The 23,721-nt window shown below is 48.7% G+C and overlaps 1 protein-coding gene across 3 annotated transcripts in view; it reads left to right on the forward strand.

Annotated features, from left to right (window-relative positions):
• Nucleotides 1-23,721, forward strand: part of KIRREL3 (kirre like nephrin family adhesion molecule 3) — a 401,566-nt gene that overhangs the window by 267,478 nt on the left and 110,367 nt on the right. For all 3 annotated transcript variants that reach the window (XM_066564579.1, XM_066564580.1, XM_066564581.1), the window contains one exon: nucleotides 19,672-19,821. In XM_066564579.1, the coding sequence (XP_066420676.1) occupies nucleotides 19,672-19,821 (150 nt within the window). The remainder of the gene's footprint in view (nucleotides 1-19,671; nucleotides 19,822-23,721) is intronic.

Consider the following 23,721-nt stretch of genomic DNA (forward strand, 5'->3'; position numbering starts at 1 on the left):
TATCTCAGAGGTCTCATTGATATTTCCGTGATGTTTTGTGTGTCTGGGAGCTGAACAAGGCAGGGATGTAAGTGAAACCTGAGGAAAACCAGTGTAGGAGCTGCCTGTGTCTGGTGTCAGGGGAAACTGTGCCGGGGTTGGGTGAGCTGGAACACTGGGAAAGGCAGGACCTTTGTGGCCATGAGCTGAGTCCTGGCTGGTGCAGCACGCACATTCCCAGGGATGCTGCCAAGGGAATGCATTCCTGTGTTACCTGCTGCTTGTTCTCCCCAACTCCCTGCTGCTCTCTGCTCCTCTGGAGAGGGGGAGCAGAGCTCCATCCGTGATGTTCCAGTCATCTACAGCAGCTGTGGAGCGGCTGAACAACTCTGCTGGTCATAAATCTGATCAAAGCTCAGGAGCTTTACGGTAACAGTGTTGTTGTAGCAGTTAATGGTTGAAGGGTATCATTTTATCTATTGATTTGAGCAGCAGTCCCCTGTGGAAAGCTATTGCTGCATGGTCTTAAATAAATGAATACGATCCTTCCTCACTCCCTGAGTAGCAGCATCAGACATTCCAGGAGCTGCTGTTCAGCCTGCAGGTGTGTACAGGACAACCTGGATCCTGTGGGATCTGTGCACTGCTCCCTTGCAGGGACTGCCTCTGGGAGCCCACTAAAGACATTTCAGAGTCTTAGGCTGGAGAGGCTCCTCACAAGAGCAGGTAGTGGTGGGATGTCGGGGGGGTAGGACAGTGGGGACCAACAGAGACAAGAGATCTCTGCAGCCAGGGCATGGAACTTGTGGGTTATTGCAGAGGGCCTGGGTGCAGGGCCCTGCTGGGAGCTGCCAGCCACAGCTCAGAGCAGGACTGAGAGAAGAGAGGGGGAGAGAGGATGAGAGGGTAAGAGAGTAAGGGGGAGTAAAAAAGGTGAGAGAGTGAGGTTCCTCGTCTCTTCCCTCATCCTGAGACCCCTGTAAACACAATCACAGTAAATTCCCCTGACATGGACACGATAGCCTGGCTGTGTGGAAGTCTCCAGCTCTCAAGGTATCTGGAAGCCATTGCTTTCAAGAAAACAATCCAGATTTTGGTCAGAAAGGGGGTAATATTGTGATAGCACATCTCTACCCAAGGCTGGAGAAAGGGAGAGCATCATTTCTGCTGTTTTGGGGGGCACCTGTGTGGCACAGGCATGGCTGCAAGGAGACAGCAGGATTGTTCCTGCCTGCTCTGGATCCCCAGCCTCCCTCTCCTGGAGGCAGCCACGTGCTTTCTGCAGGCAGAGATGGTTTGCTGATGCCCAGACTGGAGCAATGAAGCAGTACCAAGCTCCTGTCACTTAGAATATCACTTAAAACCACTGCAGTCTTGTAAGTCCCACCCTGAGACACCCTCAGATCAACAAACAGCCAGGTCTGCCATTGAAATGGCTCCTGAACCAGCACAAGGAAATCTGCTGTGCAATTGTGAGCAGAAACTGGAGAACTTCCAGCCCAACAGGCTGTGGGTGGGAGCTAAGACTGGTGTGAAGATGAAACCCTCTGGTGTTCTCGGCACTGGGGAGCTGGTGGCTTTGCTGTGCTTGGAAAAGGCTTAAATAACTCATTTTGAAGCTCCTTCCCCAGGGTTTCCCTGTGTGCCACATAACACCATCCCTGCAGTCCCAACCCACAGCATGAAGCTCCTCTCTTACAGGAGCAGTGTGAGGCAGCTCTGTTTCACTGCTGTAATGACAAAATGGGATGAAATTGTGTGTTTCAGGCCAGCAGAGTGATCCTGCTTCCATTCCTCAGTGAAGTGGGACTGTGTTGGATTTGACTGAAAGACACTGCCAAGCGCCCAGCAATGCACACAGCTGTGTTTGAGCTGACTTGTTTTAAACCCTTCTAAAAATTCTTATCATAAGGAAATAGGGAAATCTGGTTGTGAATTGTCCAGCTGAATGCTGCAAGTCCTGCTTTTCTTGTTTGCCCCAAATTATTTGCTGTATCTGGCCAAACCCTCCCACCTGTGTTCACTCAGTGTGATTGAAGCCTTCAGGCTGAGGCTGATGATGAAGGTGGAAGGAGTGGGAATGGTCAAAAACCTGCAGGATAGGCAGGGATCGTGTGTGAGGGGAATCCCCCGGGCCAGGCAGTCAATGCAAGGATTATTTAGAACCTTCAGAGGGCAAAGAACATCAGCCACAAACCTTCCCAGTTCCCTCCAGTGCAACACCAGTCTCAGAGTCAGTATTTCCCTGCCCTTTTATACCCATTATTTGCTCCCATGGGTATTTACTCCTCTATAAATGTATTAATGGAGCTAATCTTAAAGCATATCCAGAGATATAACTTGAGATGGAGTTTTTTTTTTTTTTCCCCTTTAACAAAGATGAAGCTTTTATATAGACGGGAAAAGAGAAGGGAAGTGAAATGTTCAGTGACTAATGATCCTCATCAATATTCATGAGAGTCAGTAGCATTCCGAGATTTAAAATAAAGGAAGAAAGAGAGAAAGGCATTGACTCCTTTAGAAGCTAAATGAAATATTTCAGCTGACCTGGAGATAAGTGTGCTGGGTCGTTGTTGCCATCAGCTCAGACCAGTGTTCAATCCTGGAGCTTTCAAAGGGGGAGCCGAGCTGCCCGTGGATTTTTGTGGAGACAGGAAAGGACTGGGTGGGCTCACCTTCAGCTGAGGGCCAAGTCCCTGCTGGGCCAGGTGCTGTGGCACCTCCCAAACATGAGAGAACAATCCCTGCCCCAGGAGCCTGCTCCCAGCCAGCCACAGCCGGGTATGGAATCGCATCCAGGGGTTTGTCCAAGCCAGGCTGGGATCAGGGGTGGCCTGTCCCAGGTGAGCCCCAGCTCCCACCATCCACCAAAGGGCTCCTGTCCTGTCCCAGGTGAGTCCCAGCTGCCACCATCCACCAAAGGGCTCCTGTCCTGTCCCAGGTGAGTCCCAGCTCCCACCATCCACCAAAGGGCTCCTGTCCTGTCCCAGGTGAGCCCCAGCTCCCACCATCCACCAAAGGGCTCCTGTCCTGTCCCAGGTGAGTCCCAGCTGCCACCATCCACCAAAGGGCTCCTGTCCCAGCCACTCCCTGTAGTGAGGCTGCTCTGTGGGACAGGGGACAGCCTGAAGTGCTGGCTTGGAGGGTGCAGTGAATATTGCTGGATCTAAAGCTCATTCTCTCCCTGGTGAGAATATCCTTCCTCCAAGCTGCAAACAGCTGTAGATTTTGGGGAGCTGATTTGCTGTTGTGGGAGGGTCTCCTTATCTCTTGTGCTGTTTTCCTTCCTTCTTGCCCATCCCTGCCCCCAGAAAATCAACCCAAGTGTACCTAACTTGGAGGTGAAGTTTTAAACCCCTCGAGATACTTGTAAATAGATGGGGGAACCTTAATCCTTCTCTATCTCATCTTTTGTCAGCTGGGTGGGAGGAAAAGGAAAACTTCTGCAGAGAAATAGCTGAAATACAGGTTTGTGAGGATGTAGCTCTGGATGTGCAGCAGTGATGGTGGAGACAGAGAGAATACCAGGATTTAACTGCAGACAGGGCACTCCAGGCCTGGAAGAAGAGCTTCCCCCACCTTCTGTATGTCTCCTATTCTAAATCCTTTTCCTTTCTGCTCCTGCAAGTTGCCCTTGTCTCCCTCTGCTTCTGAGGCTGCTCCTTTTCATTTGGAGCCATCCCTCCCTCCTGAGAGTGACAGCTGTCCCGCCCCTGCCAGGTCGTTTGCCCTTGAGACCATCTTTGATCTGTGCCCTGATAGAAGGGCCGAGTATTGACTTTGGCTGCAGCTTCATTAAGAGGCAGCCTCATTTGTCAACTTGTTTGTTCCCAGAGCTGCTTGGGAGGTGGCAGAGCTTGCATCCCCTCCGAGCTGAGCGCGGCCAGAGTCCAGAATTAACTCCCTTTTCAAGGGTTTCCATCAAGGGCATTGCAGGTGGCCCTGCACAGGTCTCTCCTCCTCATTAATCGATGTCACCGAGGTTTTAAGCAATGTTAGATCCAGTGGGAGTGTGGATGGGAGACCTGCCCAGGCTCTGGGGGCTGCAAGGACCCAGGGACAGCTGTGTCAGTTAATCCAAGGTGCTCCCAGCTGGAAAAGAGGTCTGCTCATAGGGAAATCAGAGCTGGGGGCTGGGATGAGCTCTCAGTGGTGGGAGCCTTGCAGGGGGTTCTTTAGCTCTGGCTGTGTAAGGATTGTGAGTAATGAAGATGAATTTCTCCTGTCAGTTGTCATCACGTAGCCTGTCTGCCAGTAAAGGTCTCTGGTTGCCATCCAGGTGCTCAGGGGGGTGAAGTGAGTGAGCTGCCCAGGCTTCCCTGCACTCCTGGTGCTCACTGAATAAAGCACTGACCAGGGCTTGCTTGTAGGGTTTGCCCTGGGCAGGGGTCACCTCCCTGCCCCACAGGTGCCCAGGGCAGGGACCCCAGAGATGCCAGTGATGGATGTGCCCCATGGGCTGGTCCTTGGAGGGTCTGGGGGGAAACCATCTTGCCCTGCAATCACACGAGATGAAGCTCTAACATTGGCACTCTCAGGGTAGTTCAGGGATGTGGAATGGCTTCACACAACAGCCCTGGGAAAGAAAAGAGACTCATGGGTGTCACAGAATCACAGAATCAAAGAATTATGGAATTGTTTGGTTTGGAAGGGGCCTTAAAGACCATCTTGTTCCAATCCCCTGCCATGGCAGGGACACCTTCCCCTGTCCCAGGCTGCTCCCAGCCCTGCCCAGCCTGGCCTTGGGCGCTGCCAGGGATCCAGGGGCAGCCCCAGCTGCTCTGGGCACCCTGTGCCAGGGCCTGCCCACCCTCCCAGGGAACAATTCCCAATTCCCAATATCCCATCCATCCCTGCCCTCTGGCAGTGGGAGCCATTCCCTGTGTCCTGTCCCTCCATGCCTTGTCCCCAGTCCCTCTCCAGCTCTCCTGGAGCCCCTTCAGGCCCTGGCAGGGGCTCTGAGCTCTCCCTGGAGCCTTCTCCTCTCCAGGTGAGCACCCCCAGCTCTCCCAGCCTGGCTCCAGAGCAGAGGGGCTCCAGCCCTGGAGCATCTCCATGGCCTCTCTGGCCTCACTCCAGTTGGTTCATGTCCTTCTAATGATGACAGCCCCCCAGCTGGAGGCAGCTCTGCAGGTGGGGTCTCATCTGAGCAGGGCAGAGCCCCTTCCCTCCCCCTCTGGCCATGCTGTCCCATTGCTCAGGGCCAGAGCAGAGGATGGAGCTTTGCTGCTGGGGGCAGCTGCTGCAGCACCGGGCGTTTCCAGACCTGTCTGACCCTGTGCAGGAGAAGCAGGTGAAGACAAAAAGCCAAACTTCACCAGGGTCCACTTTTCTGCAGACCCTAAAGTTTCACTACCCTTGTGAGGAGGGCTCTAGTGAGGTTGTTTCCATATTCCTGGGGGATGCAGCAGCCTGAGCAGGAGGTGTGGGAGCACCAGCCCAGCTCATGTGAAGGAAAGCAGCTGAAAACCAGAAGTTGCACAGCTCAGCTGTGCTGCAGGGGTTAAAGCTCTTTGTGTGCTGGGTACTTCCACACTCCTGACAGCACAGAGGGAGCTGAGGGAAAAGATGTTCCTGGCTGTTGCCACGGGCATTTTGCTTCAGCAGGTCCCGAGGTGCTCAGCAGCAGTAATTGTGCAGCTCCACGTGGGCTGCGGTGGGACGGGACCTGCAGGGGGGAGCACGGAGCAAAGCCAGGGAGAATTCTGACTGCAGTGCCAGGAATGGCCCAGGGATTCGACAGCAGGTTGTAAGAGGAGAGACTGGAGGAGGTAAATTTATATAGTCTGGAGGAGGCTCAAGGGGAGACACGACCAGAGTCTATAAATACACGCAGAAATAGAAACCAAGGGAGGAAATTATTCAGAAGGAGGGAGGACAAGGAGCTGTGCCTGAAGCAAAGCAAGAAAAGTTTATTCTGGGTCTTGCATGGAGGGAGAACAGCCAGCAGCACCAGCAGCTGGCTGGGGTGGGGTCCCAGCACTGCCAAGCTCCTGCTCTGCTCCCCAGCTCTCAGGGGTCTCTGTGGTCCTGGCTGACCCCAATGGGTGTCAGAGTCTCTTTTCCCAGCCCAGAACTGAAGAAGGAGTCAGGATTCTTCTGTTCTGGTTTTCAAGGTTGTTTATTTTTCTGTTATCTATAGCATTCTTTCCCTGGCCTGCTGAGGTCTGTTCAGCAGGTCAGTCAGTGGCACACTGCTCACCCTCAGGGTGGTGTTGTCTTTTTATACTAAAAACTACATGGACCTTATTTACAATTATTTTCCAATACCTATCACCTATGTTAGACAGTGTGTTCCTACCTTAAACCAATCCAAAAGTGGCACCATCACCCAGAAGATGGAGGCTAGGAAGAAGGAGAAAGAAGGACAAGGCGCATCCAAATTCCTCCATCTTGGGATCCCAAGCCCCCATTCTAAAAACCCCAAAATTCTACTTTTCACTCTGTGACAAACTAACTATCATTCTACTTAAACTTTCGTGGCTTGCAGATCCTCATATAAGCTTGGTAATTTTTTCCATGGTTCAAAATCAAAGGCACAGGTGTCTTGGGCTCTGTGCCAAGGTCTCTGAGCCCCCCGGGCTGGGGCTGGAGCAATCCAGGGCAGCCAGAGGGACGTCCTGGCTTCCAACACCCACCCCTCTGATGCCTCCCCAAGCTGGATGCTCCCCCTCCTGACACAGCTCTGCTGTTTTACAGTAGCCCCACCTCATTTCTTCCCTGCCAGCCATCTCACACGGGCATCTGGCACCCAGCATGCCTTCGAAGGTTTAATAAAACAGATTGAGATGCACTTGGGCTCGTGGCTTGACAACTGGCTCCCCTTGGACAGGAACATTTGCCTTGCTGGGTGACAATGCTTTGAGTCCGTCGCCTTAGGCACTGTGGCTCATTGCTAGTCATCTCTCCAATGAATAATACACAGGCCTGAATATCTGTCTGCATACATCTTCCTTTTCTGTAGGATAATTTAATGTTATCATTGGGCCTCCTGCTTCAAAGATTAAGAGATTACTTCGAACCTGCAGCCTGCAACCACAGCTATTGGTTTCAAACGTCATTAAGTTTCATTATAACAAATAAACACTGCAATGACATTTATAAGTTACCAGAGAGCACAGAAACACAAATATGAAGCAGATAAACTGCATTTGATCCAAATAATTACTGCAGGCAATATCGAGCTTAGGCTGAGCTGGCAGACGGGTGCTGGGTAATTTATAGGTGTCCGTAAGGCACCGTGGTGCACATTGCTCCTTAAAAATGATGATGATGATGGTTATGTGTCTCTCTCAGAGGCCTCAAACAGGTTATGTTCCTGCCACCTTGAAGGCAGGGAGCTTTTCCTCAAGTCAGAGATGGACGTGGCACAGGCAACTGTTACTGTTTGGGGACTTTCACCATTCCTCAGGATTTCAGCCTGAGAAGGGACCTGCATTTGAAATTTGTTCTGATTTAAGCTGCAAAAGAGCCTTATTTCTTTATTTATGTAGTTTTTTGTTTATTTTTCCTTGGGGGTATTTATCCCCACTGCGGATAAGTTCTCAAGAGTGGGGAATCCTTAGGGAGAGGTCCACTGATTTACTCCAGGGGAGTATAATTCTATACTTAGAGAATAATGCAATACTAGAATACACTGACTTGGAAGGGATCTACAAGGATCACAGAGTCCAACTCCTGATTGACGATAATGAAGTTCCTTTCATTTTGACTCCTGGCTTTACACTACCAGCTCTGAACCCTGAGCAAGGGCTCCTCTACCAGCAAACCAGGTGGAAAAGCATTTCCCCCCCTGTCCCCAAGAACCTGAGTGAAAGGCATTTGTTGCTGTGCTGCTTGTGTGAGCTCTCCCAAAGCTGTGCCTCTGCTCTGGGCTGAGAGCACATCATCTCCTAAGTGACCCCAGCAGGGCTCCTCATTCTGAGTCCTGCAGGCAGAGCCCAGGAGGGGGGTCAGACACAGCTGAGTTTATTGACAGCATCTCTCATTACCTGCTAATTAACACAGCAGGCTGCAATGTGCTAATCTGCTCTTGGACCGGGCTTTTGCACCAGGCAGCCATTGACTCTGCAGTGGGGAACATTGAGAAGGAGTTGGTGACAAAACAAAAAGCAAAATCCGTGTTCAATAATCCGAGTCCCCCCCGAGCCTCCTTCTCCAGCAGGGAAGGGGAGAAGCCCCGGGGTCTGTCTGACAGGGCACAGCCCCTTCCCTGGGCCTTCTCCCAGGCCTGCACCTGGGCTGACAAAGCACTTGCAGGGCTGTAAATATTGACTGGATTCACGTTGCCTCTCATTTTTCATGGTTCTTTGCTTTACTGGGTAAAACCCAGGTAAAAAGCACCAGCTGGTTGTTGTCAGCAGTGGTACAGGTCACTGGCCTCTTCTGTGATGGATAAATGAACTTTCTAGGCATTTCCTTGGCTCTGGGGATAGTGTAGCCAAGATTTTCGTGGAAGGGAGCTTTTATTACACTCCCACATATAGACAGAGAAGTAAGTGAATTTTTAAGCACTTTCCTGAGATAACAAGATGGGCACATGTGTGAAATATTTCCTTCTCAGAGATGATCTGCTCCCTGTCTGTTCATCTCAGCATCTCCAACCCCTCCTGCCTCCCCCCTGCCACTTTTTTTTTTGTGTGTTTGTATTGCATATACTTCACTTTAGGCTGTTTTTCAGAATAATTTGTTTTAATTTTAAATATGAATCTTACATGTGTAAAAAAATGCACATATTTACAATCACTTCCACTTGTAAAAATCCAAGCAAACAATAATTATAGCAGAAACCTGCTAATTCTCACTCCACTTCATCTTCAGAGCTGATAATTCACACAGCACAACCCCGAGCAATCCTGCCCTGCTCTGGTAAACAGCAGGAGCTGGAGTGAGTCCACAGCCTGCTCTGCAATATCCCAGAGCTCATCTGGCCAGGAGCTCCCCCAAAAGCCACCCAGGTGATGTTTCATGCAGACAGCAGCTTCCCAGCCTTGCAGGGCAATAATAAGATTTATTCCTGCCTTCTCTTCCCTCCATCCGTGAGCTTTGGTGCCACCAAGGAATTTCTTGTTCAGGAAAGTATCGACGGGAAATCTTTGATGGTGGAACTTTCAACACCTGCAGAGATGGAAACACCCTGTAGAGAGACTCATTTAACCCCTCCTTGGATGGATTCTCCAATCTATACAATGTCTCACCAATCACAGCAAGACTAGTTAAAATTATTGTGAGAAGGAGCAGAATTTTCCACTCATTTTAATATTATAGAATCCCAGAGCAGTTTGGATTGGAGGGGACCTTAAAGATCATCCAACCCCACTTCCATATGAGGAGAATGTAGCATTCAATATCTGCATTTTCTGTTCTGAGCTGCATCTTCATTCTGATTTCTCTCCATGCCTCATAGCTTGTGATAACAGATTTTGAAAAACGAGGATGGAAGTGAAACATGGTGCGACCCAAGGCAAGCTCTTTGCTCTAATTTTCCACCCCGTGAACTGCACAACTTCCAGTTGCAGCTCTTCCTGGGAGCAGAGCCAGACTTTGAAATCTCCAAATCGTTTGTGAAATGGATTATTCATCCTTCTCGTTTTCCTACAGACGAGTGTCCTCTGTGCCCTCTAACTCAAAGATGAGCTGAGATTTAAAGGACTCTATTTCAAAAGAGCAGCCCTGATCTGGGAACAAAGGGTGGGCAAAGGGGAGGCACTTGGATTTACTGTAATCCAGGAAAGGGGGGATCACCTGAGAGATTTCAGAAGGTCACAAGGGATAAAGTCTTTAAGGATTTTATCTGGAAGACCTGGTGCAGGCAGGCTGCTGCCCACTGCTTTGCACATCTGCTGTTATTTTTAGAAGGAAAAGTTCTGTGGATTCAGGTGGGAGGTTTTAGGTCCCAGGAGTGTCTGTGCAAGACTCCTGCAGCTGGGGACCTGCCACCTCCTTTCTGAGCTACAAATAGTTGTCATCCAAAAAGCAGCTGGAGTTGCCACAGAGAGAGCTGCTTGCCTTGGCTGGAATTACCAGAGCAGGAGCATCCCCTGCTCTGTTCTCCCCCCTGAGCCCATCAGCCTGGCCTGGGGAGCTGTGCCAGGACACTGCAGCTTGACAGGAGAACAAATGGTGATTTCTTACTGTGCCACTGGTAACAAAATATTTCTTGGAGTCATTGGCAGTGCTCAGTGGAGCCAGGCCTGCAGGTGGATCAATGGGAGGAAATCTATTCCCCTCTGCTCCTGTCTCCATGAGGGATTGGTGCTCAGGGCCTGCCCAGGGTTTCCAGTGCCTCTGGAACAGCTGCTGGTGCCACTGTCCCTGTTCCCAGGAAGGACAGGCATCACCTGTGCCTGAGCAGCCTTGGCTGCTTGGTGTATCTGGGCAGCAGGAGAGGCTGGGAGAGCAGAGCAGCCTGGAGCCATCACGGGAGCTTGGAGTCATCCATGGAGCCAGGAGCCATCCACAGAGCCTGGAGCCATCCAGAGAGCCTGGAGCCATCCAGAGAGCCTGGAGCCATTCACAGGAGCCTTCCATGGAGCCTGGAACCATCCATCCACAGAGCCTGGAGCCATCTATAGAGCCTGGAGCCATTCACAGAACCTGGAACCAGCCTGGAGCCATCTGTGGAGCCTGGAGCCATCCACGAAGCCTGGAACCATCCAGAGAGCCCGGAGCCATCCACTGAGCCTAGAGCCATTCACAGAGTCTGGAACCACCCATAGAGCTTGGAGCCATCCACGGAGCCTGGAGCCATCCATCCATGGAGCCTGGAGCCATCCCCAGAACCAGGAACCATCCATGGAGCCTGGAGCCATCCCCGGAACCAGGAACCATCCATGGAGTCAGGAGCCATCTGTGGAGCCTGGAACCATCCATGGAGCCTGGATCCATGCATGCAGCTGGAATATTCAGTGTGATCCAGTCTGTAAGGTCACTTGAATGCTGCTCTTTGGCACCTCGATGCAGTACATTAGTTTGTTTCCTATCAGTGCAGCTCCCAGGAGCAGGCCTTTAATCTCACAAGAGGTAATTCTCCAGGCTGCTGCTGGGAAGAGTTTGCTAATAAATATCCCACGGTAAGGATACTCTTACACCTTTCCCAATCGGCAGCTAATAGCAGAGCAGTGATGACATTTCAGCCCTTTCTGCATGGCTGATCAAACTCCTTACAGTGACTTTGAAAGCAGTGCTGGGATTTCATGTGGGTATCAAAGCCAGCAGAACACTCGATAGTTCAGATCTCTTGCCTCTGTGACTAATAGACAAAAAGAACTCTGAAAGGTTTAATATCTTACTCAAAATTTCCCTGTTTCCTGTTTGAAGCTACTTAGTAGGCACAGTGGGATGTTGATGGTTCCTCTCAAAGCAGTGCTAGGAAAATATCTGGCATCACTGTGGGATGAGCTCAGCTCAGCACATGGGCTTGCTGAGAGCTGGTCACAGCCATGAGACCACGCATTCCCAGAGGCCAGGCAGGAGAGCAGAGCACTGGCTTTGCACCTCTGCTCTGGCAGCTGGCATTAGGACCACAGGGCCATTTATTTGAAAACGACTTAAGATCATCAAGTCCAACCCTCAACCCAGCACCTCCAACATATTCATCACTAAGCCATGTCCCCAAGTGCCACATCCACATCTCTTGTGAACACCCCAGCGACAGGGACCCCACCACTGCCCTGGACAGCCCCTTACTGTAGCCATGATATTTTCTGAAAAATCCCTTTGCCAGGATTTTTCTCCTGAGAAGCCTCAAAGGAAAAGAAAAATGATAATTATCTGCTGCTGTGGAATGCAACAGGTGCATCTTTGATTGGTCCATATTGGTTGTTTCTAATTAATGGCCAATCACAGTCAGCTGGCTCGGACTCTCTGCGATTCATGAGCTTTTGTTATCATTCCACTTCCTTTCTTTGCTAGCCTTCTGATGAAATCCTTTCTTCTATTCTTTTAGTATAGTTTTAATACAATATATACCATAAAATAATAAATCAGCCTTCTGAAACATGGAGTCAAGATTCTCATCTCTTCCCTCGTCCTGGGGCCCCTGTGAACACCACCACACCTTCCAATGCTTTGCAACCCTTTCTGTGAAGAGCACTTGCCTTAATATCCAACCTGAACCTCCCCTGCTGTCACTTGAGGCCATTTCCTTGTCCTGTCCCTTGTTCCCTGGGAGCAGAGTCTGCCCCACACCTGGCTGCCCCCTGCAGCCAGGGAGTTGTGGAGAGGGAGAAGGTCCCCTGAGCCTCCTTTCCTCCAGCCTCCCTCAGCCTGTCCTGGTGCTCCAGCCCCTTCCCCACATTCATTGCCCTACTTTTCATTGCTTTTTCCTGGGCATCCCTTTGGCTTTGGTTTCACCTCAGTGCATCCCACACCTTCCCCTGGGAGCTGCAGAGGTGGAACCAATGGGGACCCCCAGGCTGTGCTTCCAGGGAAAGCCTCATCTCCCTGTGTGCTTGTGGGTGAGCAAGGCACGAGCTCAGCTCCTGCTTCCCTCCTCTGCCAGGTCACACAGCTGGTCAGTGACCAGCACCATGCATACACCTGAGTCATCCCTTGACTCTGTGCTGTGCTTTGGTTTCTTTCAAGTTGAATAATTCAGCACTGAGGCCATGTGAGCTGGACTTATGCAGTCTCTTCAAAAAAGGCCAAACTGACATTTTTGTTCAAACAGATTTTTATTTTCTCCCCAAGGAAGCCAAATTTTAAAAAACAGAAATCTTATGCAAGGGCTGAACTCAAGCTACCTCTCTTATTTGTGCAGTGAAGCCCAAGGCAGTGTCTGACATGGCTGTGGCCATCACCAGCAAAGGGCTGTCCTGTGGGGAGGCTGATCCACATCCCCTCACTGAGGACAGCATCACTGTGCCAAACCTCTGCTCCTGTCTGGGCAGCCACAGCTCTTTGCTTCCCTGATGTTGTAGGAAAAGCTCATCTCTGTCCTTGTCTGGAGAAATCCTTGCCCCTGGGAACTCGTGGCTCCTTCTTCCCTGTGCTCTGTACCCGGCCAGGCCTTGGGCTCCACCTCAGTGCAGGTCTGGGTGTTGTGTCCCACCAGGGAGGGAACTGGGCTGCAGGCAGGTCATGAGCAGCTCTGCTGCCTGCACAGCTCCTCCCTGTGCTTCCCCATGACTGACAATTCCAGAGAGCTTTGTAAATAATGTAAAGCTTTTGTCTGCTTGCTCTTCCTCCTCATCTGAAAATCAATGTGGGCGCGTGTTCTGGAGCACGATGGGCCCTGTGCAGGGGCTCGGTGTCCTTGGCTCCAGGGAGGGGACCCAAAGGAGCACTGGGAACCATCCTGTTTGTCACAGAGCCACAGCAGGAGCTGTGTGGGGTGGTGCAGAGCCAGGCCCTGCTCTGCTGGGGATTGTGGGCACGGGGCCATCTCTTCCCAACCCTCTCCATGACCAAGAGACAGCTCCATCTCCAGGTGTCGTGCCACAAGAAACCAGCCCCAAGCTGGGCTGATTTTCCTGAAATCAGCTGTAATTTCAGCCCCTGGGCCAAAATGCCCTGATTTCCATCAGGTGGGATCTGCTTGGTCTGAAGCAAGCCCCTCCTGGGATGTTGTGTAGGATTAGGATGTCTCACAGCAGCCCTTGATCATCCTCCCACCACGCTTCGTGACGGCTCCAAGCTGAGGGAGGGATCAGCTCTTCCCACTGAGGGACAAGGAGAATGTCCCACCACTCCTAATCACCAGGCCTTTCATTTCAGAACAGTAATATTTTGACAAGGAGCTCATAGTCCTCCTTCTCCACTTCTATGCTCTCCTCAACAAAAAGGACTAATTCTTTTCAGAGCACAATGGACATTCAAAGCTTCACTTACATAAAAGCAGCCACAATGTCTCCATTTCTAATGAGTCATTGTTCCCTCGGTGAGTCCCTCGCTTCCTACTACAATACTCACTCCTCTTGGGTAATGAAAATTTAACTTTCTGCTGCTCCCGGTTGCTGGTTTGGGCACAGGAGGCTGCAAGCTGAAATAATTCAGCCAGGAACTCATGCAAACAGATTTCAGTCTTCAGAGAGCTTTAAAAGCCTGTCACAGACTCTGGCTTTAGAGATGGAAAGGGCTTCAAGGTCCTGCTGCAGCACAGACCGTGGCAATGTCATTGTGTAGGTGCCTTCCTCTGTTTTCTGGGTTGTTAAACAGGATTTTCGGGCCTTCTCGCCATCCGTGGGCGTTGAGACATCTGAAAAGCAATGCCCTGGCACTGGCAGTGTTATTTCCCTTGGAAGTCACAAACAGAGAAGAGTCTCAGCCTTTGTTTGAAAGAACAAGGCAACATTACAGAGAAACACTGAGAAACAGGAGCCACACGTACAAAATCCATTAAGGAAATAGAAAGAGTTCTAAAGTGGTTCTCTCTTCTTTCCTCCTTTTTTCTTCCTTAAGCTTTTATGACACACTTGTGACTTCACAAGGATCCAGCCTGGGGTTTTTGAAAGCAGGGTTAGTGTTCTTGCCTTCTTGCTCTTCACCGCTGTGCCTTTATTGTCCCCTTTTGTTTCTGCCCTTGGGGGTTTCAGTGGCTGCAGAAGTGCCGCCCATGAGAGAGGCTCCTTGAGGAGCTCAGGGCCAGCAAGGGGGTCCTGCTGGTGCCTGGCAGTGTGGCCGTGTTCACAGGGGTCTGAGGATGAGGGAAGAGACGAGGATCTGACTCCATGTTTCAGAAGGCTTGATTTATTATTTTATGATATATATTACATTAAAACTATACTAAAAGAATAGAAAAAAGGATTTCATCAGAAGGCTAGCTAAGAATAGAAAAAGAAAGAATGATAACAAAGGCTTGTGTCTTGGACAGAGAGTCCCAGCCAGCTGGGCTGTGATTGGCCATTAATTAGAAACAACCACATGAGCCCAATCCCAGATGCACCTGTTGCATTCCACAGCAGCAGATAACCATTTTTACATTTTGTTCCTGAGGCCTCTCAGCTTCTCAGGAGGAAAAATCCTAAGGAAAGGATTTTTCATAAAAGATGTCTGCAGCACTGGCAGCTCCTCAGGGAGAGGGGCAAAGCAGCAAGCAGGAGGACATGGGAAGGCTCTGGGACCAAGAGCTCCTGTGGTGACAGCAGGTGACCTGTGGTGACAGTGCACATCCAGCTGCAGGGCAGCTCCAGAGTGCAGTGGGACACTGGGCTGGTGCTGGACCCTGGCCAAGTGGCATCATTAGCATCTCATTTCCATAGCTGTTTGCTTTTAAAACAAAACAAAAAAATTCAACAACGAATTCAGAGCCCTGAGCTTTGCTTCTGCTCAGAGCATGTCTGTGCTGGATGGGCAGATCCTCAATGGACACTCTCAGGGGCAGAGTCAGTGCCCAGTGACTCCCAGTGAAGTTCCCAGGAAGCCAGGCATCAACTCAGTCATTTCTTTGAAAATATTCCAAGTCTTCACACTTAAGGAAAGATGAGAAGTGGAAGTAAAACAGGGCTACACTTGGGTTGGGGGCACGTGGACGTGTTGTTGCATCTCCCTGCTTTGTTATGCAGCACTTCCCAAATCCAGATTTGGGGATGCTTTGTGCAGCAGGAGGTGACAGGGAGAGGGGTGATGAGGGTGCCATGCCTGGACTCTTGTTGGGCTCATGTGGTGAGCTGTATCTGCCTCTGGGGTCCAGCACAGGGAGGAGCTGGAGCTGCTGGAGCCAGTCCAGAGAGGCCATGGAGATGCTCCAGGGCTGGAGCCAGGCTGGGAGAGCTGGGGGTGCTCACCTGGACAGGAGAAGGCTCCAGGGAGAGCTCAGAGCCCCTGCCAGGGCCTGAAGGGGCTCCAGGAGAGCTGGAGAGGGACTGGGGACAAGGGATGGAGGGAGAGGACACAGGGAATGGCTCCCAGTGCCAGAGGGCAGGGCTGGATGGGATATTGGGAATTGGGAATTGTTCCCTGGCAGGGTGGGCAGGCCCTGGCACAGGGTGCCCAGAGCAGCTGGGGCTGCCCCTGGATCCCTGGCAGTGCCCAAGGCCAGGCTGGGCAGGGCTGGGAGCAGCCTGGGACAGGGGAAGGTGTCCCTGCCATGGCAGGGGTGGAACTGGATGGGCTTTTAAATTCCCTTCCAACCCAAACAATTCCATGATTCTCAGATGAGCTCCTATTCTGCAGAGATTTGGATTAACCAGTATTTATGGCTGAAACTCTGTATAGTGGAAGGGGAGAAGCTGGGAAGCTCCTGCTTCCCAACAGGTTGGAGTCAAACCTCCTGCTTTGAAACCAAAGCATCATTTTGTAATTCCATTTTAAACATTCCTAGAAAAATACCCAACTGACATCTCTCAGCCCATTTTCTTGTAGCTGAAAACGCTCAGCCTGCATTTGTAAATCACCCTTTCCCAATCTTTCCTCATTTTCAGTTATTTTCTGTCAAGTATCTTATCTCCCTTAAAACTTTTCTGCAAATTACTTGTTCCTTTGACATTAAGACATAAGCTGCAACGTGGACAGGCCTCTGATCTTCCAAACCCAGTTAAACCCAGTAATCAGACTTTAAGCTGATTTGAAAGTGAGTTGAGCTCTGTCTTCAGTACTTTTTTCTTTTTATTTTATCTGAGATTTAGGGAGAGATGATCCTGCTGTGGAGCAGGGACTGGGCCAGGTAATGCTCTTAAGGTCCTTACACCCATCTTTCCTCTCCTGTGACTGGATCTGAGCTGTTTGTAGCTGAAATGGAGCCTTGGATGAATAAAAATGGGTTTAAGTGACAATTCTTCACACTGAACAAACACAGGGAAGGAAAATACGGGAGACATATGCCATGTTTCTGCTCTGATTTTCCATGGCCATCAGCTCGTCTTTAAAACAAATCAAGACATAGGAGAAAAAGGAAAACTAAAACATAAAAAGAGCTTCATTTCCAGCAGCAATTATCAAATGAAGCCTGTGCTTAATGGGCATTTGCAGAGGGCACAGACACCACTTTGTGCCTCTGCGTTCTCATTAGAGCTCGTGCAGCTCCCAGCTGACAACCTGATAATTCTCACTGATAAAACAAATCTTTTTGGGTTATTGCTGCATTCCTGCACTGTCCCTGCTCGCCCAGCTCTGCCTTGAGAATTGTCAGGATTACAGAGTGAGCTGTGAAAACCCAGTTAGTGGGTGGAAAGTATATATTAAAATAAAACAACAAAACAACAAAGCAAAACACCCACTTTTTCTGCTTTCTCAGTTTTCTCTCTCATCCCATTTTTCCCTGCTGTCCTAGGAGTGTTTGTCCTTTATGAATCCAAAAAAAAAAAAAATTACAGAGCTACAGAGCTGACTCATATTCCCTTTGAAATCAAATATTCAAATGTCAGCACAAAGGTTTGTGTCAGAGGCCACCATGACTTCCAGCGAGTGCCTCCCAGCAGGAAAAACTGGAATCTCCTCTGGAATTAACCTGCCCTGTTGTGCAGGGAGCACCATGCCAAGAGCCACCACTGGGGTCTTTTGGAGTATCCGGGGTGAAAATCAGAGTTCCTTGGAGATATGTGGGTGCTGGAGACCTGGGATCTCCAAAATACCCACAAACAAGGTGCCCAAGGTGCTCCTGGAGATCTGCAAAAATTCCAGCTGGGCCTTTTACCTTCCTGTAATCTAACACATCTGGAATTTCAAAAGGACAGCGCTGCTTTTCCCTGTGCTCCTTTAGGTGGCTAAGAGTGAGCTGAAGCTATAATAAATTAAATTGAAATATAAGCACTCATGTGGGGGCACACATTGGTTCAACAGCATGAGCTGAAAAGTGATGGAGCTTTGGAGCCCTGCCCTGTAGGAAAGGCCCTGCAGCTCGTCTGGAAACAAGTTCAGATGCAAGAACTTGTGTCACACTTAACCTTGGTTCTGGATTAATCATCAGGCAATGATTAAATGTAGTCGGTGTAAATTAGGATTGAATTGATGGGGTGGATCACATGGAGACTGTCCCGCTTTGACAAATTGGTTTTCAAGAGGAATTTTTCCTCCAGCCCAGTTCCCTTCCATGGACGGAACAGACACTCAGTGGAAGGCACAGGCTCTGAATTCCTGCCTGATGCAGGGCCATAATTCCTACCCAGAGAGGCTCCCGGTCCTACAAACCCCACAGGTAACTCACGGAGGGGCAATTCAGTGGTTCTGCCTTCCCCCCAACACCTTTTTCCTAGATCATCTCCTGAATCCAGAATCAGAGCAACAATAAGTGAGGGCAGAGCAATTGGGATGCTCTACAACCAACTCACACAAAAAACTGTACCCACAGCAGCCCAGATATCAGCAGATTTGAAATGGCCCCACATTTAGGATCTTCCAGCTTCAGACTGTGGCTTTGTAGGGGGATTTTGGGGTTGTCCCATGCTCTCATTATGGAAAGAAAAAGAAATAGCAGGATTTAACACTTTGAATCCCTGGAACACTTTCAATCCCTGGAACATCCAAGGTTGGATGTGGCTTGGAGCAGCCTGGGATAGTGGAAGGTGTCCCTCCCCATGGCAGGGGGTGGAATGAGATGAGCTTTAAGATCGCTCCCAACCCAAACCATTCTGGGATTCTCTGATTCTCTGAATAATTTTCAATCATGGCAAAGCCAAGGGAGAGTGAAAATAAAACTGAGTAAACTCTGCTGTGGAAGAAGTTAGAGTGACTGGAGTGCTTCCCATGGAAAATGAGAAGTGCCATGTCACACCTGAGGTGTGAGACATCCCACCATGGCAGGAGATGACCCGGGGCTGGGATTTGTTATTGCAGCATTGCAGGTAGGGAAGGGTGAGGAGAGATTTGTGAGTTTGACAATGCAGCTTCGAGAAAGGCAGTGCTGAGGCAGAGCTGGGCCTTCCCTTCCCCTCCAGATGTGTGGGAAGTTCCCAGCAAATGCCAGGAGGTGACACCTGGGGAGGGAGCAGAACAGCAGCAGTTGGTTGTTTCCCAGTGTGTTTTATAGCAGGTTGTTTCCTTGCACATCCTGATTTCAGAGAGCACACGAGGTGGGAGCAAGGCTCAGAAGCAGAGGATCAACATCCTCTTTTATTATGTGTAATATAAACTATTGCTGCTGCTGAACATCCTGCTGCTTCTCTGTCTGTGATCATTGTGGCTGAAACACTACCACCACGATTTGGAATAAAACAGTTACAAGAAATGCTGGTGCCTCTTGGTTGGAGCTTTTTTTTCCCCCCCAGGGAGCAAAAATATTGCAAATATTTGTCTGTCACAAAGTGCTGTGTCCACCTCTGGGTCCTCAGCACAGGAAATATGTGGAGCTTCTGGAGTGAGTCCAGAGGAGGCTGCAGAGATGCTCCAGGGCTGCTCTGGAGCCAGGCTGAGAGAGCTGGGGGTGCTCACCTGGAGAGGAGAAGGCTCCAGGGAGAGCTCAGAGCCCCTGCCAGGGCCTGAAGGGGCTCCAGGAGAGCTGCAGAGGGACTGGGGACAAGGGATGGAGGGGCAGGACACAGGGAATGGCTCCCAATGCCAGAGGGCAGGGATGGATGGGATATTGGGAAGGAATTCCTCTCTGTGAACAGGATAAGCTTTAAGGTCCCTTCCAACCCATTCTATCATTCTATGGGTCAATCACGTAATTAAGCAAACACATAATTAAGAGCTGCTGAGCTCAGTCTCCCATTTGTGCTGTGCCAGGAGCATCCTGGCCTGCTGCATCCCAAGGAAGTGCATGGTGTGGGAAGGCACTGCAGAGCTGACAGTGTCCTGTTCCTCTCTGTTCCTGTGCAGGCCAGGCGTCCTCGTTCACGCAGCAGCCGCAGGACCAGGTGGTGATCGCGGGGCAGCCGGTGACGCTGCTCTGCGCCATCCCCGAGTACAATGGCATCGTGCTCTGGATCAAGGACGGGCTGGCCCTCGGCGTCGGACGGGACCTCTCAAGTAAGTGGGGACACCCTGTTAGAACCCTGGGGACTGAGGATTGTAAACTTTCTGTACTGGCAAACACTGATCCTCAAGAAAACACTGCATTTGACCATTGTTGAGAAGGGTGAAAGTTTGACAAGAAAGTCTCACAGATTTGTGTGCTTGGCAGAAAGATTTTTAAATGTAGAGTCTGAAGAAGGAATAGAGATGGAAGCAAGTTTTGATATAGAAGAAAAGAATTGCTGAGCCAGTCTCATTGGATAACCAAGGAGGCAAAGGGTGTGTTAGTTAGAAGGGGTTTGTATGGCTTAGAGCAAAGGATAAACCCACCCCAAACAAGAAGATGTTTGTACCAAGCAGAAAGACAGCACAGGCAAACAAGTCAGCAAATGTGGCAAGTGGAAAAAAGGTCTCAGAATTTTCCACTGCAAGAAAACTGAAAAACAACTTCTAGCTTCAACTGTAATGTACTGACTTTGAGTGATTGGAGAACAGTAACATGAATATGGTAATTACAGTAGTTATGATAGGCTGTAGATAACAGTTAAGGTATAGATTGGTTCTACTGTATTAAGATGCTCAGCAAAGTATATAAGGCATTGTAACCAAAAGAAAAGTCTATAATGCATTGTAACCAAAGCCAAGAGTCTCCAGGCCTGCCTGCAGCTCACAGCTGTAGGCACAGCTCTGTCACCCACAACCCCGGACTGCTGTAACAGGCTTGGATACAATAAACTGCATTTTGTATACAATAAACTGCATTTTGTATACAATAAACTGCATTTTGTATACAATAAACTGCATTTTGGATACATTAAACTGCATTTTGAAGAGCCCCTGGAGTCCCACATCCCTCAATCAGGCTCTTACTAATCATAAAACTGTAAAAAATCTTCTAAAAAATAAGTCAGGACCCACCTGTTAGAACTCTAGTTACTAAGAATTTTAAACTTTCTGTACTGACAAACACCCCAAAGAAAACACTACATTTAACCTAAAACCATAAAAAAACCTTACAAAATGAAATAATAAAATGAAAATTATGTACGTATACTTTAAACAAAAGTGTATAATATGTAATAAAAAGCTTAAAATTTAAAAATTTAAATTATTAATATATTTCATATATAATATAAAATAATATAATATAATATAATATAATTTTAATATATATAACAAAATAAAAGTTTTTAAACAAAAAACAATCCTTCTTCATAAGTTTAAATAAGATTATATCATTAAATAAAAAAATATAAAATTAAAATAAATTATTAAAATTAATTAATAAGAAAAATAAATATAAATAAAATCATAATAAAAATAAATAAGAATAGCAATAATAGATCTAAATAAAATGAATAAAAATTAAATAAATTATTAATTTATAATTTTAAATTATTAATTTAAATAAAAATAAAATAAAACAAGTCACAAATAATTAGTTATTAAGGTAAAAATAAAAATAATTTCAGTGTCATTTCTTAATTAAACGATTTATCCATAAAAAAACTTATAAATAAAATACAACTCCCTTTTTAACATATTAAAATAAGATACTATAAAACTCATAATTTATAAAACTGTAATATAAATAAAAATGAATAAACATCTAAATCCAAATGAAAAATACCATCTCACACATTTAATCCCAACTTTAACCAAAAAAAAAAAAAATCCCCTCCCACCCTCCATAAACAAGGAAAGCAGGAGCTCTCCTTGTCTGACATTTATTTGGGGAATAATGTTTTCATTTCAACTCCAACACCTTCCAGTCCACCCAAAGATTGGCGCTGATGCCTGGAATAAATCAAAATCTGTTTTGCTCTTACCTGAAACAAATCTGTTGGCTCCCACAGATGTCTCCTGACCCTTTGTAAAGGCCTGGCTTGATTTCCTTGGAAATTAACGTCACCTTTCCAAAATGTGGGATGAAATGTTTTATAAATGTTGCAAGTGCCTGTTTTGATATTCTCAAAAACAAAAAGAACCATAGAATATCCTGATTTTGAAGGGACCCACAAGCCTCTGTTTGCTTTGGACAAGTGTTTGTGGCTTCCTCAAGCTTTCGTTTTGACAAATTATAGTTTGGTGACCAAATTGCTCAGAAGTCACATTCCTTAGTCCCACATCCTCACTGGGATTGAGGGTTAATTGCAGCTGGTGAAGACTGGTGCAATACTGGGGAAGTTTCAAGCTTATTCTGTACATTTTGCTGGAAAACACTAATTTGGAACTGAAATATTTCACATGAATAGGAAGAGTGTTTGCTGGAAACAGCCTGGGAGGACATGGAGCCCTTCAGGAGCTGCAGTGTCCCCCAGGCTCTGCAGAGTTTGTGCACGTGTGACACTGCTCAGCTCCCGGTGACCTGGGAGAGTTTTCCCCAAGGCAAGAAGCAGCATTGAGAAACCAGGGGAGGCTCCATGCTTTTTGGTCTCCAGGGACCCTGCTCTTCCCTAGAGTGCAGTGCCTGCTCCTTCTTTCCCTCAGTTTTTTATTAATACATATAATTGCTCATTTAGAGCCGTGCCTGAGTGAGCAGCCCCATCTTCGCCTGTTTTTCAGAGCTCTGAGCCACAATTTTTGCATCTATTAGAGAGATGAGCTTCCCATGCAAGACCTTGCAACACGACTGAGTAACAAGAGCTCCAGTGAAGTAGGGAGCTGACGTGAATGACTTCCACAATTAACAGAGCCAGGGCTGCTGGAAGCCACAGGAGCTGCCAGCTCGCGTGATACCAGCTCAGCCAGTGTCTAATTAGCACAATACAAACAAACCCATCATTTGTACTCCTCGCGGTTCAGGAGAGCAAATCCTGCTGTTGATAACTCGAGAAACAACAGAAGCACAAGTGTGTGCCAGTGCTGTGTTACACAGGGCATTGGGCACAGGAGGACCCAGGGGTGGCACCTTTCCTCCTGTGTGTCCATCCTGTGTGTCCAGCCAGGCTGACCAGGGCTGCAGGTGCCCCCATGTTGTTTTGCACTAAATTGTTATTTAGTTGTTTGCACTGAGTGTTTGGTAATTTGCACTGTTCACATGATTTGTATCCTATGACCTGAACAGCCCACCCAGACACGGATTCTTACACCCCCAGACCCCTGTCCAAGCTTTACACAGAGCTAATCTTGGTTGTATTCCAGGGTGTCACCTCAGCTGACTCCAGGAGCTGAGGCTATTCCATGGTGGGTTGCAGAGGAGCAGGAGGTGGTGGGTTTCCTGGTGGAAGGGCTCACCCCTTTTTCTTGCCCAGGGAGGTTGTGAATGCCCCAGCCCTGGAAGGGTTCAAAGCCAGACTGGAGAAGGCTTTGAACAATCTGATCTAATGGGGGGTGTCCCTGCCCATGGCAGGGGGACTTGGATCCCAATGATCTTTAAGGTCAAAACCAAACCTTCCAACACTTAACATTCTATGATCCCATGATTCCTTGGGATTTCAGTTAATGCTCCTTCATCAGCAGTTTTTTGAACCTGTAGAACAAAACATGCAGTCTCCTCCCTGGATTTGGCAGATCCTCTCTCTCCTTTTGGGCTGGTTGCCCAGGAGAGGAGGAAGCTGCCTGGATCCTGGGAATTGCGGTGGGATGCTGGGGCTCTGGATCCATGCTCTGCTCTCCTCATCCCTGAGCTCGTGGCTCCAGCTTGTTGCAGCATATATTGCAGTTAAGACAGCCACGATACACAGAGTATCATTATACAATTTCAGAAAGCTTCAACCCATACAGAGAAACACCACACCACTTCAGAAGGCTTCAAGCATCAGCACTTCTTGTTCTTTAGTCCTCATGGTTCATGCCTTACACCTGTATTCCCTGGGTGATTGGTCAGCACACCTGGGCACTCCATGGCTCATTGCTGTCAGTGCTGCTCACAGCTGTACCCATGGGGGATGAGGCTCAGCCCCATCCCAGTCA

The sequence above is a fragment of the Molothrus aeneus genome, chromosome 22 (genome assembly GCF_037042795.1).
Source record: "Molothrus aeneus isolate 106 chromosome 22, BPBGC_Maene_1.0, whole genome shotgun sequence".
NCBI lineage: Eukaryota > Metazoa > Chordata > Aves > Passeriformes > Icteridae > Molothrus > Molothrus aeneus.